Source organism: Panthera leo, chromosome C1 (assembly GCF_018350215.1).
Source record: "Panthera leo isolate Ple1 chromosome C1, P.leo_Ple1_pat1.1, whole genome shotgun sequence".
NCBI classification, from domain to species: domain Eukaryota; kingdom Metazoa; phylum Chordata; class Mammalia; order Carnivora; family Felidae; genus Panthera; species Panthera leo.
The window spans coordinates 130,913,675-130,931,360 of NC_056686.1; the positions used below are offsets into that span (position 1 = coordinate 130,913,675).

General features: G+C 33.7%; 1 protein-coding gene across 1 annotated transcript in view; it reads right to left on the reverse strand.

The window, feature by feature from the left end:
• The window catches only part of LRP1B (LDL receptor related protein 1B), a 1,882,572-nt gene that overhangs the window by 258,984 nt on the left and 1,605,902 nt on the right, over positions 1-17,686 (reverse strand). Inside the window, exons 52-56 of the mRNA XM_042948663.1 lie at positions 16,892-17,020; positions 13,662-13,784; positions 9,990-10,130; positions 8,432-8,619; positions 1,977-2,160 (exon numbers count right to left, since the gene is read on the reverse strand). Of these exons, the coding sequence (XP_042804597.1) occupies positions 1,977-2,160; positions 8,432-8,619; positions 9,990-10,130; positions 13,662-13,784; positions 16,892-17,020 (765 nt within the window). The remainder of the gene's footprint in view (positions 1-1,976; positions 2,161-8,431; positions 8,620-9,989; positions 10,131-13,661; positions 13,785-16,891; positions 17,021-17,686) is intronic.

Here is a 17,686-nt window from a genome sequence, read left to right on the forward strand (position 1 = left end):
TATGTGATTATCACCTATATGTAGAATATCAAAAAAGTCAAACTCATAGAAACAGACAGTAGAATGGTGGTTGCCAGGTACGAGGGGTGAGAGAAATGGGGAGATGTTGGTTAAAGAATACAAACTTCCAGTAAGAAGACAAATAAATTCTGAGGATCTAAGTCACAGCATGGTGATTTTAGGTAAAATACTACATACTTGAAAGTTGCTAAGAGAGTAGAGCTTAAATGTTATCACCACAAGAAAGAAATGGTAATTAGGTGAAGTGACAGAGGGATTCCTAACACTATGGTGGCACTCATGTTGCAATATCTAAAGTGTATCATGTGTAGACATGTTACACAGCTATATGTCACACAGCTATATGTTACACAGCTGTATGTCAACTATACTTCAATAAAGTTGGAAAAAATCGATCTTCTCTTTAGCAAAAGAATTATGCTTCAGGAACACATTTTTGTATCATTATTAGTTTCTAATTATTGCTGCTAATGAGAAACAACTACAGCATGGACACATGATATAATGAGACAAAAAATGTAATCATCAGCATTCATCTCCTTCATACCCTCCTTTCTGAAAAGTTTAAAGTAACAAAAACATTGACCGGTTTTGTGATTTTCTTTTTTCTTATTTCATGTGGCTGAATGCATGATGTAGCAAGTAGGTTTGCAAATAAAACAACAGGCTTCAAATAATATACAAATTGATTCAGTGAGGAATACTCCAAGAATAAGTAAAAGTGAAATAAAACAAACACACATAAAAACTGAAAGGGTTTTTTTTGTTTGTTTGTTTCTCTATAATGTGCAAAGGGTTAACCAGTTGAAAAACTAATTTTAAGAATTCCTAGGGGCGCCTGGGTGGCTCAGTCGGTTGAGCGTCCCACTTCGGCTCAGGTCACGATCTCGCGGTTCATGAGTTTCAGTCCTGCGTCGGGCTCTGTGCTGACAGCTCAGAGCCTGGAGCCTGCTTCAGATTCTGTCTCCCTCTCCCTCTGCCCTGTCCTTCCCCTGCTCACGCTCTGTCTCTCTCTGTCTCTCAATAATAAATAAACGTTTAAAAAAATAAAAAAAAAAAGAATTCCTGATGCCTGAGGGGCATCTGGGTGGCTCAGTTGGTTAAGCATCTGACTTCAGTTCAGGTCATCATCTCTGGGGCCAGGAGTTTGAGCACCCCCTTGTCTTTCTCTGACTGACTTACTTTGCTTGGCATAATATACTCTATGCCGTCATAGAAATGTGACATACATATACATAAGAAGCTAGGAATGCTGTTTGATTCACAGAAAGTGAGGGGGTAGAGATAATATTATGTATCATTTTTTTGCTCATTTATTATATATTGCTTTGCGTTATTTTAATATGTGTGATTTTCTCCCCTAATGAATTATAATATTTTTAAAATTATGGCCCACGTTCTATTAAATTTTCTAATTTGCAAAGTGAAACTCACTACTAGAAACAAAGAGAAGTTTAATAATATTTGCTGAGTCTATGGAAGAATTCAAGTAGTCCTATATAGCTGATTTATTGCTATTGTTGTCATCATCATTACTATTATCATTATTGACCTTCTTGGCATATGTATATGAGCATATATGGTATAGGGGAGAAGGAAAGCTATTATAATACAGTCACAATAGGCTCTTTAATAGTCTTGGCCAAACCTTCTCTTAAGAACCTGTGATGTAGCAGGAAAAAATGCTAGAAATAGTTCTTTTTACCTCTGAGCACTCTCAAAATCTAAAAATCACTTAATAATTCACAAGACCATAATGCGATTTTATTACAAACAGAACAGTTTGTGGACAGCACACAAAATTAGAGTGACATATCCCTATATCAAGGTAAGTAGGGAAGAATTTTGATTTCTCAGAAACAGCAAAGGGGAGTGAATTCAATAAGAATAGCTATAAAACTCAGAATCCATATGTGTAACTGAGGCTGGATCAGTGGACAAGTTCAATTCCATACCTGAGAGTGATTTGCAGCCATTTGGGTTATCAGGTTGTATTTCATACCCATCTGTACAAAAGCACTTGTAGGTCCCATATGTATTGATGCATTGCTGGCTACACGGAAATCCCAAGGAGCATTCGTCAACGTCCACACATGTTTTACCATCATCCTTCAGTTGGAATCCAGGCCAGCATTTGCACTAAAGAATGAGAAACAAGTAAAATCATTTCATATCATTGTCACTGTCTTTTCCTATTGGATATCCTCTTAGCATGATTCAAGTAAGAAAATCATTTAAGAATAGATAATGACAGTGTGCCTGGATAGCTCAGTCAGTTAAGCATCTGACTCTTGGTTTTAGCTCAGGTCATGATCTCATGGTTTTATGAGTTTGAGCTCCATATCGGGCTCCATGCTGACAGCATGGGACTCTCTGTCTCCCTCTCTCTTTGACCTACCCCCACTCATGCTGTCTCTGTGTCTCTCAAAATATGTAAGTAAACTTTAAAAAATAAATTAATTAAAAAAAAAAGAATAGATAATGACAAGTCTTTCTGTCTCCAGGGATTAACCTTTAATAAGAATTATGTATATTAAGTAATATTAAAGCTAAAAACAAATTCTCCCAAATATCTTCATTTGATCATCCGAGGTTGGCAAGATTTTTATAAAAGTTAACTGACATCATCAAAGCCATGTGGCCATATCATGGCAAGGACCACAAAACTAGTCAACTTCCTTCATTCTTTTTCTACTGCATTATCTTGACTTTTTAGAAGACTTTAACGATCATAAGAATTAATGATTATTCAGAGCTTTGAAGATTACTAGCATTGGTACATATGCTATTTCAACAGGGCCTTACAGAAATCAGTGATGTAGGTATTATTATTTTTAGTTAACTGATGAGAAGCTAGAGACATATGGGTGAAGTTGCCCAGATAGAGCCAGAGGATTGCTGAGACTGTCTATAACATATACTAAGGCACAATTAATATTGGTCAACTGGGTCTGATCCCATAACTTGGCATGCTGATGCTGTTTGGAGAAATAAAATAATATTAACATAATTTCCCACTATAATTTAATCAATTTTTGTGTCATCAAATCTTTTGTTCAGCATCTCTCTATCATGTACTATATGAAGCTCTGATGATGATATGCAATATTTACTAACCAGCATGTAAATTTTGATGTCACACCATAGTATGTCTTTGCAGTCCTGAAAATAATGACGTACTGTGACTGGTCACTGTCTTTCAGGTCTATATTCAATCTCTGCCAGGCAGCATATGAGAATTATAATTGTACAAAATGAATCTATAATTGGCCAGATGATTATGATCATACTAATCTTTACCAAGACTCTTTAGCACTCTTGGAATTAAGGAATGTGTGAATATTGAGAAGGACAGTGAGTTAAAAAGTAACCCTAAATCATTATGAGTAACTAGTATCCAAGGGTTATTCAAAGCAAACATTTAATAACCTAGATTATTTATCTGAGGATAAAATGTGATGGCAGATCTTTGTATCTATTGGGAAAAAAATCAGAGAGATATATGTGCATTTATTAAATAGTAAGCAAACAATTGAGTTTTTTAAGCACAAAAAAAAAAACATTATTTGGTGGAGAGGCCACTTCATCTTCACCCAGAAATGTTCCAAAGCAAACTAAATGGCTGTTACTAAGTTCTTTTATAAGGAATGAATTGCTTTAAGCTCATAATGAATTGCTTAAGTGCTTTCATTGTTAACAATTTACACCAATATTTAGCTAATAATTCTCAGCAATTACAAGTTGTTTTAAGTCAAAACAAGAGCCACAGCTTGATTTCCTAAACTCTCCTCATCAAACTCTTACTTTCTTTGAGAAGACTTATCCTGCTACCTGTTTAAGGAAGTCAGGACAATCAGTGCTTTGCTATGGCAAAGGAAAATGAGGTGATTAATGTCACCTAAGTGTACACTTAAAAATTGTTAAAATGGTAGGGGAGCCTAGGTGGCTCAGTAGGTTGAGCGTCCGACTCTTGATTTTGGCTCAGGTCATGATCTCATGGTTCCTGGGACTGAGCCCCGAGTCATTCCGGCTCTGCGCTGACAGTGTAGAGATTTTCTCTCCCTCTTTCTCCCTATGTCTCTACCCCTCCCTTTCTGCTCCTCCCTCACTCAGGCTCTCTTTCTTTGTCAAAAATAAATAAATGAAAAAAGTTGGTTAAAATGGTAAATTTTATGTTATGTATATTTTACCACAATTTTTAAAAAATATTTTTTAAAAAAACACAAGTAGAAAATGACAGGATACTAAAATAAATCACTGAAAAGGACTAGAGTAGAGATCACTTAGGCCAGAAACCAGAGATCCATAGGCTGACATAGGGCACTGTTGAATTCAAGGAGCACTTTAGGACAAGTAAAAGGAATTTTAATAGAATGTACTGAATTCCTCTCAGAGAGTATTATAAAAGGAAATAAACAGTGTCCTAATTTTAATGGGATTTCTGAAAATCACTTTGAATGGCTAACATCAGGTTTATAGAACTACTATATCAAATAGAACTACTATATCAAATAGCTTCCACATTTATAGAAAATCAATTTCTTAATGTAAAATTGGTAAAAGTTACTAAATATAGATTTCCATAAACAAATGAAATATGTTTAAGAGGTTATCAGTAAGTTTTTAAAAGATTATTTATTGAAAAGGAAGATTTTTTTAAAAGATCACTTCCCCCAATCCGTTAACCTTGTTTTAACAAAAACATTTTTGCTCCCAAATAACCCAAAGGTCTCAGTTGGACATTCTACCAGCCTAGCTTTCATAAGTTGAGTGAAATAAAAGAATAATCATTTGTACCTTCAAAGATAAAAGATGAGAGATTAATCTATACTGGAAAATGAGTTTTAAATTTTCTCATTTTCATTTACCAAAAAAACCCATTTTTTATGAAAGTGAGATTTATGTATTTTCAATATCATCTTAATTTTTCTCACCATCAAGAATGACTTCAAATTTTCCTGATTTGTATTAATTTTTATATAGGATCATATAGCTACCAGAAAGAAATATAGCTAACCAAACTTTTCCTATTAAATTCAGAGAAGTTTCTTTGTAGCTTTTTAAGCAATATTTTACAAATATTATTTCTAATACATACATTAAAACTTATTTCTCTCCCAGAAGTACATTTATTTTTACATGGTAAATTATCCTTCACATCAAAATAAGATCCTTGCTTTAGTAAATGTTATTACTCCCTGCTGAATAGTTAGATACACTGTATTTGTCTTACAACAAACGTGCAAATTGTTCACAGTCCATAAGGTCTAAATTTTGCTTTTGTAAGCAATTTTCATTTTATTGCAGAATTTGGTGGAGGATTTATTGCCATGTTCTATAGCTATTGTAATGAAAAATGGGTTACTGGATATTTTTCTCCATTTCCTGGAAAAGAGAAACCAATAAGCTGATTCCCCCCCCCCAAATATATAAGCATTTTGTTGTATATAAGGCTTTTTACTCAATTTCCTATCAACAAATTATCATGAATATAAATATAAGTGTGTGTATGTATGTGTATGTATATGTATACATATATACATATTTTTAACACAATATGTAAAATATTAGCTTTGAAACTTTATTTAAATCTCTCATTTCTGATTCTGCTTGAATTTTTATATTGGTCTTGTTTCCCCAATAGATATTTTATTTTATTCATTAGTTTTGACATGTGTACATATTCAAGAATGCTATTCATAGCAATTCTGTCAGGTATCAGACACAGAGACTTTCTAAATGATTAAATAAATATATTACCTACTTTAACTAGAATTCTCACTTCATTCTATGACCCCTTCTGAGAAGTCAAGGTGAAAATATTGATTTTTTTAAAGTTATCAACAAACAAGTATTTCTGTATGATGGTCTTATAAAGTAATTAAAATAGTATGATTTAATATGATGCTCTGGATGATATCTATTTCTACCACAGTAGTTTTCTAAATATGGCATTTCTGAGTACTAAGTACTTCTTATATGCAGGCATTATGAAAATACTGAAGCTCATTTGGATGTTATATCAAAAGGTGGTCATCTAATATTCTATGATTATTAGGTTTTACCACCATATTTGTTATGATAGATTTTAAATACACGTAGAAAAAAATGTAAGGAGATCTACTTTGAAATTTAAGTTTTTAGATAGATGGAAAGATACACAGATGCTAGATAGATGGATGACAGACAGATTCTATGATTTATAAATTCCATAAACATATAGAAATATAGAATATATTATACAGATACAACTAAAGCACTATTTATAAACTCTGCATTGAAATTGTAACTAATTATCTGTAATATTTCTATGACCTGTTCCCTAATATTTCAAGAAACACTTTATATTCATTGTGCATAAGTCACTAATAATATTTTTTTCTGCTCCATTGGGTTTCAAAATATTTATTGCCAAAATTGATTATCTGATAGATACTCATCTCATTAAGAGTTATTTTGGTTCATTGTCTTGTTTCATTTTACCAACAATACAATGTTATAAGTGACTACATGTGTGTTTTAAGTCTGTAAATTTAAAAAAAAATTAATGTTTGGGGCGCCTGGGTGGCGCAGTCGGTTGAGCGTCCGACTTCAGCCAGGTCACGATCTCGCGGTCCGTGAGTTCGAGCCCCGCGTCAGGCTCTGGGCTGATGGCTCAGAGCCTGGAGCCTGTTTCCGATTCTGTGTCTCCCTCTCTCTCTGCCCCTCCCCCGTTCATGCTCTGCCTCTCTCTGTCCCAAAAATAAAAAAAATAAAAAACGTTGAAAAAAAAAAAAAAAAATTAAAAAAAATTAATGTTTATTTTTGAGAGAAAGAGACAGAGTGTAAGCAGGGGAGGAGCGGAGAGAGAGGGAGACACAGAATCTGAAGCAGGCTCCAGGCTCTGAGCTGTCAGCACAGAGCCCAATGCGGGGCTTGAACCCACAGACCGTGAGATCATGACCTGAGCCAAGGTCAGACGCTTAACCAACTGAGCCACCCAGGCACCCCTTTAAGTCTATAAATTTAACCAAGTCTTAATACAGTATTCAAACTAAAAAAATATTTTTCATAACAAATGTAGCTTCCTTAGTGTTTTGGTTTTTATCCCTGTTTTTGCATAGAGGAAAATGATCATTGTAGTTTTCTGGTTTCATCTACATACAATTAAATCCTATCAATGTAGTTAAATTAATCACAATACCAGAAATTCAGAGATTACAGATGCCAAAGTGGTTGGCTAAATTTACCATTAGACAGAAGTGGCCTATCATGGGATGTCAAGGCTGGCAAGAAAAAAGATACAACATCTTTGCAATATACAAATATTTTCTCTAGCATGCTTTAAAGAAAGATAGCCACAATTTAACCTCTTTAGTAGTGAGAAATGAGACAGCTCTTTCCAAGTAAAGAGTATTTTACAATACTTTTCCTTATACTGAACAGAATCCGCCTCCTAATTTATAATTCCAACCTTCGAAACAAACTCAGACTAGGTTGCTCCCTATTCCAGTACTTCATATATTTGAATACAGATAACAATTCATCTTTGCTCCAGGGAAAACTCCTAAAGGTGTGTGTTCCATACTCCTTATGCTTCTGGATGTACAAATTTGTATACACTACAATCTGTCAAGGTTCCTCTTAAAATGCCCTGTCCATAAATGTGCATAGTACCCCAGGTGTGTTCTGATCAGTGTGGAATTCAGTAGAATAAAATCTAACCTCTGTAATAGTATAACTGGCATTAGACTGAGTCTGTGTTTTAGAGGAGCCTGTCCTATTGCTGATTCAGACAGAACTAGTGTTCACTTAAAAACCGTGACTTCTGAATGAATTGCTCTTCCTAAGATTTCCCCAACCATAATCAAACTTACTGTACAGCTTTAATTTTATGTTCATTTGCATCCTCCTTTCCAACATGAATGAAAAGGAGATGTTTTTAAGAGCTATTCTTGCCAATCAGTTTTGTCAGTGAATCACCCTCCTCAGGAAAATGGTACTAACAAAAGTCAATTAGGATGTTAGGCATGATATATTTTTAGTGTACCTGCACTCAGTCCTAATAATTCATGTGTTCTGTTTTTTTTCTGTTTATATGAAAAATATTGTATTATCCAATGTTGTGGTAGACAGATGCTAAATCCATTTCACTTCAAAGATGGGAGAAAGAATGAGGGAAGAAATGAGAACTTAAGAGTTGCAGACATATTTTTGTGCCACCAACATGGCAGTATCTCCCTAAACACTGGTCTTCTGTTGATTTTGTTTTTCTTTATGTTCAGCATACATTGAAAATGTTCAACATTTTCATATATCTTCAACAATATTATGATGCATTTTAAGTCTTACAGTTATAGTAGATTAAATAGCGTTCACTATCTCAAATTCTAATGTATCATGTGATTTGCTATTTTTGATGAGTACCTACCTTGTAACTGACTGGAAGGTCTTGACAATCTTGAGAACATCCACTGACTTTCTTACTCAAACATTCATTTATATGGCAGTTTCTCTCATCTGAGCCATCGCCACAGTCATCCTTATTGTCACAAAGACCTCCACTGGGAATGCACCTGCCATTTTTGCACATAAAAAATGAACTGTTGCATGACTGTTCTGGAAAAAGAAAATAAAACAAATGGAACATAAAGGGCATGCCATTGCTTTATACTACAATTGTTGAAAACATTCACAAATATGATAACTTATCTGTCAAAAATTATGGTAAATATATGTGCATCTACAATTCTCTATACATAGTGTAATATTTTATACACAAAATATAAAAAAAAATCAAGGGCAAAATGTACTTTCATGTTCAACACTTATTGAAAATCTTTCTTTGCCATGAAAATTAACAATCAAAATAAGCATCTCTAGTAAAATTAATGGAGTATTTCTGTCTTCACCTATATTGTGAAGATGAAATTTAAAAGTATGATGATAGTTTGACATTTCCCTCAAGCCACAGGTCTCTAAGAAATTATATGTCACTAAAAATTAAGAATCTAGAATCGGTAGATATTCCTAAATTCTTTTTCTTCCTGGAAATATAACGTTGACATTTTTAAGTCAGGGCATAAAAAGGACATTTGTGGTGAATAATAGTTTTTCCAAATATATCTATGGAAAGGAGTTTAGGTTTTGCAGGTACTTATAACCTGATGACTTGAATATTACTCATTATCATACATGATAAAAGAAAGCCTATTAGCATGTAAAGTACATGAGAAAAAAGCAATTGGGTTTATTTTAAATATATGACTATGTATTCAGTCTTTGGAATAGTGAAATGATAAATAGACCAAGTTTGGCTATGTATGTATTTCTGTTCAAGTGATATGCAATTTATTTCATTGTGCCTAAGTATGACTCATACAGACTTTCTCTCAGTAAATCTCAGCTTATTTTATGTTTAAATTTTCAAATAGGACCATACCAGAAAATTATTTTCACATAATCATGTATTAAGAAAAAAATAACTTTTTCAAAGGGGGCAAGGCGATGGATTCATTAAGTTCATTGCCTCAAATCTTTGTATTTTGGCACAGATTTAAATTTCTAAAAGTAGTTTCAAAACATAGTTGATTACTAGGATCCTGCATGTTATCACTTGAAACATCATATGCTTAATTATTTGCATTTTTCCTTGAATATCATACTAGAATGACAATCAGAGTCACAGTTTTGCCATTAAAAAGCAAATGTTGCGGGGGCATCTGGGTGGATCAGTCTGTTGGGCGTCTGATTTTGGTTCAGGTCATGGTCTCATGGTTCATGGGTTCGAGTCCCACATCACGCTCTGTGCTGACAGCTCAGAGCCTGGAGTCTGCTTTGGAATCTGTGTCTCCCTCTCTCTCTCTGCCCTCCCCTTCCCCCAGCTGACACTGTCTCTATCTCTTAAAAATGAATAAACTTTAAAAAATACTTAAAAATATAAAGTAAAAAGCAAATTGTGGAATAAGCATATTATATATTTTCTGTACCTGCACTTTTGCACTTTGGGTTTAAAGGTGCTTCATCAGAATGGTCAGGGCAATCAAAGTCTCCATCACACTGCCATTGAGTACTTAGGAGGCATCGTCCATCAGTACAACTAAATTCTTCCACATTACACTGTCGATATGCTAGAGACAAAAAAAACAAACCTTCTAATTCATATAACAAATACTCATTAAAACTACATCCCCCAATGTACACTATACCTAGTTAACCATGGGAGTTACCCATGTCTCCTATGATAAATGTTTCTAATTTCTTTTAGGAACAGTGGTCATAATGAAGAGATATTTGTGGTTGAAAAGTAGGATTAAGGGCCAGAAAATAAAGTAAAAAACAAGGCAATCTTAGTGTTTCTGAGTGAGGAAACAGAAATGCAATACTCGAGGATACGATACCATCTCTGTTCACCTATTATCTGTCTTCTAAAAATTTCCCTCTGAATGAAAAACAAGAATAAAGCTATTAAATTTTTTTCAAGACTAAGCTTGATTAGGTATAGCACCAGAACATATGGATGAAGTGATTCTGAGTTATAATAATAATTCTCAGAAGCTGTAATGCTATGTTTGTGTTTGGGAAGCAGTGTTGAAACTGTAAAGACATTGCTAAAATGAAAGAAAAGTAAATTTATAAAGCAATAAAAACAAAACTATTGTAATTATCCTATATATTGATACTTAGAGGTATTAAAAAGCTTTATTCAAATCACAGTATCAACCCATCAATTTTTAATGTACATATCTATGCCTGTTTGTAAGTAAAAGTCATTTGATTTTGAATATTATGAGTATTAGATTGAATTTCTCCTAAGTTTGTTAACAATAAAAACTATCATTTCCATTAAGAAACTTTCTGGTAAATCTGGCAAATATTTTACTTTTGAAAAGAGGGAATAAGATCTGTATGTTTATTAACAAATAGACAAAATTCCAATAGAAAAATAATTCAACAATGATTATATAATTGAGATGTTTGTCACATAGAATGGCAAAATTAGAGAGTTCTAAAATACTCCAGTTTCCCTGGTCTTTCTTCCCTCCTGTTCCTCACTAGTTCATTCTCCTCGGTCAATAGATCAATATGTACATTACATTCAAGTCTCTCCCAGCCCAGTAACAATAAAAATCCATCCACAAAACTCTTAACTATACCTTACTCTTCTTTCCTACTACCCTAGCCAGTGTTTCCTCACTTATCTCCAGCTCTTCCTCAGTTCATTAATATCCATTTCCACATCTGCCTTCTGAAATTCCTCTTTGAGCTAACAAATACCAAGTGACAAGTGAATTCAAAGGTGTCTCAGACTCTTTGTCTATTTCACTTTCCTTCAGCATTTGATGTTGAGCACACTACCCTGTAAATGATTTCCTAATTTAATATTTATAATCCACTCTCCTGGACATCTTTCTAACTTCACGTTTGCTGTTCCCTTTTATCCTTCTTTCTGTATGAAGTCAACTCCTGTTCCATCCTAAAATATTGCAGGTGAAGCCCTAACTTCACTCTTCAACATGTTGCTTTCCCCTTTTCCTTTCTGCAGTGCTGGGTGTTCTCATTCTTGGCTACATTTTGAATATCATCTTTATGCCAATGACCACCAAATTAATCTTATTTTCCTGGTTATCCTTTGGTCTCTGGAACTAAATTTTCAAACACTCACTGTACAGCTCTATGTGATTGTCTGATTAACACTTCATATTCAAAGTATCCAAAATTAATTCTTTTTTACATTTCTCTTCTCCATCTGCAAAACTTGGCCCTTAATCTCTTGTGTTTCAACGTTCATTAATAGTAACACACCATCCACCAAGTCATCCGAGCTAGAAATTCTCCTTTCTCCTCCATATCTGACCGTAGATGAATTCTGACTCATTCTGTTCTCCTCATTCCACCATTTCTGCTCTGGCTTATCATCACATCATTAGTCATCAGAACTATTGCAATAATTTTCTAGTTATCTTACTGTCTCCCTAATGTCTCCCCTCTCCCAGGGTAATACTTCATCCGCTCTGCTGAAAAAGATGGTCCTGAAACATATTTTGACTGTGGCATTTCCCTATTTCAAATGTGTGTTGCCAACTAGGAGCCAAATAATTAAAAACAAATTCCTTAACAAATATTCCAGACTTTTTAGAATCCAGCTTCAACTTTCTAACTTACCTCAGAAAAGACTAATTGCTATTCTTCAACCATGTCAATTTACAGTCATTTGTAAACATATAAAGAACTTTCTATGTGTGCAGAACTATTTTTAGCACTTTACAAATATTAACTTAATTCTCTTAACATCCTTAATATATATATTATACATTATATATATTATACATTATATATATAACATATATATGTATATAATATATATATAATATATATATTTAATTAAACATATATATTTAAATATATATATATATATATATTTTTTTTTTTTAAATAGATGAAGAATTTGGGTACAAAAAGGTGAAATAACTTTTCAAAGATCACACAGATAGTAAGGGGCAGGGCCAGGATCTGGACCCAGGCTGTATGCCTCTAAGGTCCAAGCTTTTAACCACTGTGTATGTTCTCTACCATCCAAATATGACTTTCTCTAACAATCCTTGCTTCTTTATTCTTTAGTGACTCAAAAATTATTCTCTCAGCTTTGCTCCCATGTATTGTGATTCTTATTGCCATCTGACAATGTGTGCTATTTTTCTATATTGTATTTCTGATCTTCCTGTTTGTCTGCAATTTCTTCTATCTCTGTCCCATTCATCTTCATATCAACTGAGTAAGTGTCTAACAGAGGGAAGGTATTCAATCAGAATTAATTGTACTTCCGATTAACACCTTGAGCTATGATGTATCTTTTAAAACATCACATTGAATCTATGACTTAATGGTGAAATGATCATAAAAACTGGTATCCAATGATTTCTATCAGAGATTGCTATCAAAAACCAAGGCTATAGACACAACACAGGAAGAACAAAAGAGGGCACTAAATCTACTGCCTTTCATCATTATATGTGGATTTTAATGCTTTTCATTTTACATTTACTCATGTATGTATTTAAGGTTTTTTTTGCTTCTTACAAAAATACTAGGTTCATGTAAGAATTCAATTTCAACTAGGAATTTTTAATGATTTTCACTACAAAAGTTATATTTGTATTTGTGTGTATATTATATATGTACTGGTCCTATAAATATATATGCAATAAGATAAATTTTATCATTATATTATTCAATTTTAACAAATAAGTGTACATGTAAAAGGATAAGGTGAAAGGAAAATATTACGTATCCAATTTCTCTGATAGTTGTGAATTTTTTTTTTTCTCACTCAAGTATTTCATTTGGCTATAAGACTGACCTAGCTAGCCATATATTGTCTTTAAAGTTTAAAGCACTTTAAACCAAAAACATTTTCATAAACATTTCCCTGTGTGGCTCCTAATAAGAATATGCTACACGTAGGCATGATCTCCAAGTCAATGTGTAATTAAGCTAGAGCTTAAAGAAGTTATTGTGGCACATCTATATATTACTGAGTTTACATGTCCTTTGTGCATAAAGAAATGTGTTGTTCTTGTATTTATGTAATTCTTAAGATATCTTAAAAGATTCTTACTCAGCCTGACAACATCTTCTATGAAAAGTTTGGGTATACGTACCGCACTGCAGTGACTCATCGGAGCCATCTCCACAGTCATCATCATGGTCACAAACAAACTGCTTGGGGATGCACACTTTATTATGACACATGAAAGCATTTTCATCACATGTATTATTGGGAGCTAATAAAGATACCACAAATAATAAAGTTAGATGAATACCTATTTCATCTTCCCCCACCTTAGGACTTTGGGGAATGTATGCTATTATACTCAATAATTCATAGTTATTTACCAAAAAAGAAAAGTTTGCTCAATATTCCATTCATAATATATATATGGACATACATATAAATTCATAATATATATTAACATGCATATATTTATATATGAAATATATGAACGCTGATTCAAAGTTTTAGTATTAATACATTCACCAATTCCACAGTGACCCTGAAATTTCAGGCCATTTAGCAATTTGTAAGTTTGCTAAAGGATGAAATCAAAAGTTCATAAGTGGTAAAAAAATCATTCAACTGTAATAATGTGGCTGGGTTTTTTCTCTCCTTATGCCTGCAGGATTGCTAGTAAAGTGATAAAAACCTTGCTTCTTTGTGAAAAATGAACCTGAAAAGACTACCGAGTGCTAATGCTCATGATGGAAGTGAAAAGAAAACATCAAAATAGCTAAGAAAACTATTGTTTCTAAGATGAAAATAAAACTTGGGTGACTTTGGGATATTGAAATAGGTTAAGATCTATGGTCTGATAAGCCCAACAAGTAAGTACCACATCAAATTAAGAATACTGATCCATGAAATGGAATACTGATTCTTTTGGAACCCTGATTCATGAAAACAATGCTCTAACAAGGGTACTAACCAATGGGGAAAATAGTTGACCAAAATGTCCAATAACCTTCAGCAAAAGTCCAAAAACTGGTAAGTTTTGCAGAGTAAATAAACTTTAATACTATATGCATGGAATCATAGTGGTTTGAGGAGATCATTTAAATATTTTCAATTACTTTGTCTAATATTTAAAAGATTAATGTATGTTAGGACTCAAGGTTGTTTGAGATATTTTGAATATAAAAAATCTGCTATAGAATAGATGCTAACTAAACTTATTATAGTAATTACTGTAAAATATCACATAGACCAAACCATTATGTTGTTTACCTAAAACTCATATAATGTTATAAGTCAATTATATCTCACTTTTAAGTAAAATAAAAAAAGTATCTGATATATGTCACTATAGTATACTAGAAAGAGAAAGGTTTTGCAAAAAGTCACTCTGCTACTTATGATTTATATCTTATGGAAGGTTTTTACTTTCTTGTTTTATCTGTTTCTTTATTCACTTAACGGGAATGATAAGATCCGTCTGATAAACTTCTTGCAAGAACCAGATAAGGTATATGAAGCAGATCAGCTTATTTTAGGTACTCAGTAAATTCCCAGGTGCTATTTAAATTCCCATCTATTTAACAACTATTTTTGGCAGATTCCCAAAAACATTTCACTGAGATACTGTGGGAATTCAATAATGTAAATAAAACAACCTAACAATATAATTGACATATCATGGGCACTTGAAAAAATTTACATGCCTTCTAACTCCCCCCACCACATCCATGTCTTAATAGGTACTTCTCTCTACCTAGAATAACTCTCTTTTTTCTCTTTGTCCTTCATTACTAAGATAATGTTATTTCTTTTCCTTGAAATCCTTCTATGACACTTTTACCCTTTGTTATATAATATTTCTTGATGATGACCTAGTATCTTCTATATTTAATTTGGTATTTAAAGTATTATAATTATTCTTTTACCCATATTCAAAAAAGGAAATCTCTGCTTTCAAGTCTGTAATGACTACAATAGAGATATGGGTAAGTAAAACAAAAAGGATTCCTTGGATTTAATCAAGTGTAACTTATTTCCAACAAATTTGTTTTCAAAAAAGATATGGAAGCCATGTAGAAGTAGCATTAAAACTTCCCATTATAATCATAGTAAAATTCAGTTACTAATAACTCCGCTAACTTTGAACTCTGTGACAGTTATATAACTCAAGTGAATTATGCCAATTCTAATACATGAATTATTCTTTAAAACGCCAAGCAACAGAGGCTTATTTGGCATTAACGCTTTCAGGTCACTTGAGTACAATTTGTTGTACTTTAGCATAATTTACTTAACAGCACCCATGTGGTCCAAAAGTGTTAATATGTCTCCCAGAGTGTTAACTTACTACAATAGCAATAGTATATTGGGGCCATCTGGATCACTGAATTGATGCGTAATCCTTTGTTATGTAGCCCTCAGTGGCCCCATTGACTTTTACAGACACACATATCGGTTTCAATATCAAAGTGAACTATTCTATAATAGCATGAGTTTTGAACACATAGGCCTGTCTCATAGTTTTCTTTTTCTTTCTCCACTTTAACTACCCCGTCCACCCATATATACATACCCACACAGACAAACACCTATATTATGGCTTCAAATACAGTTTTAAAGACCTGAAGACAGGTCATTGGAGAAATGATTGGCAGAATTCATTTTAATGGCCAGAATTCACAGCACTGCTTCTGACAACTTGCTCAGCTCAATGGATCCCCTATGTGACCTTGGGACAGTTTTCAAATATTCAGGCCCCTCATTCTCTTGATCATGCAAAATATTTTATCTAAATTTTTACTACTGAGTAATTCCGTGAACATTTCCTGAGGTGACCAAGAGTCAGAAACTTAGTAAATTGTTTGACCTCCAAAGGTGTTCCCCTGATCCCCCAGCTTCATTCAGCTATATCCATACTATTTTTACCTGACCTAAGGGTTAATACCCTCTCCTCAGGACTAATAGGTGTTTACTGACCTTCTGATCAGTAGTTATTTGGGATCACATCAGTCATTTATAGAGTGTCTGTAATAGGCAATCTAAAACACTTTGTGGGGGTGGGGTTCTAAAAAGAAAATAACAAATCTACTATAGTCACACAACATCAGATAGCTACATCATCTCAGAAGAGAAGAGATGGGTCTGTGGTCATCAGAATGGTTTTTAAATGGGTAATCCCAATGTGCATGTTTGAAAATCTCTGGACAGTAGCTGGTTAGAGGGGTTGCTGAACTACTCTGATGACAACATCCCACCTGATTAATTCTGGTACTATGTATGAGTCCAGGGAGTGGGAAAGTGAGAGAAAATGTGAGATGGTAAATACTACAAAAGCAAGAGTCTGAGGGTGCTGCGGCAGCTTTCCTTCACGTGTCTTACCGCAGCCTGCTGTGGAGAGCTCATCACTTCCATTTGGACAGTCCCTTTCACCATCACAAAGCCAGTGCCGTGGCACACAGGCATGGGAGCCCTGACAGCTGAACATGTCAGTTGCACAGGTGGCAGTGCCTGAAACCCAAGGAAGGAATGCCATTAAGATCACTGCATGTCTGCTGGGAAAGTCTAACATTTATATTTCCCTTAGAAAGAAAGGACACAGAAGAATGTTGCTAACAAGGAAGAGATTGTAGCTATTTGGAATCATTAGATAGCATCCTTCTCCTACAGATGTTTACACATTTTCCTCCCAGAATGCATTTCTTGCTAATTGCAAGTGTCAGATTTCTTAAGGCTACATGGCAGAAAACAAGAAAGATCTTTTCTGCTTGTAACATGTAGCAAAGCATAGATATGTCATAGACTTGTGAATAAACTTTGATAACGTTTCTAAAAGACAGAACCTATAAGGATAATAATAATAATAGTAATAGTTATAATAACAATGTAATGATAATAATGAAATTTTTATTGCTTAATATATGCTAGGCACATAATATATTCACTCATTTAATTTTTGCAGTAATCCTAACCAGTAGACTATTACTAGCCTTATTTCACTGAAAGAAAACTGAGCCTCAGAGAAGTTGAAAGTCCCACAGGTTGAGCTAGGAGTCCAAAACTCTTCTGATTGCTAAGCACCTTCTCTTAACCACTAATGCTATGACTGTTACTCCCCACCTTGTGTTGGCTGAAAAGAATAAATATATGCATGTTCCTTTTTTTCATACACACTTA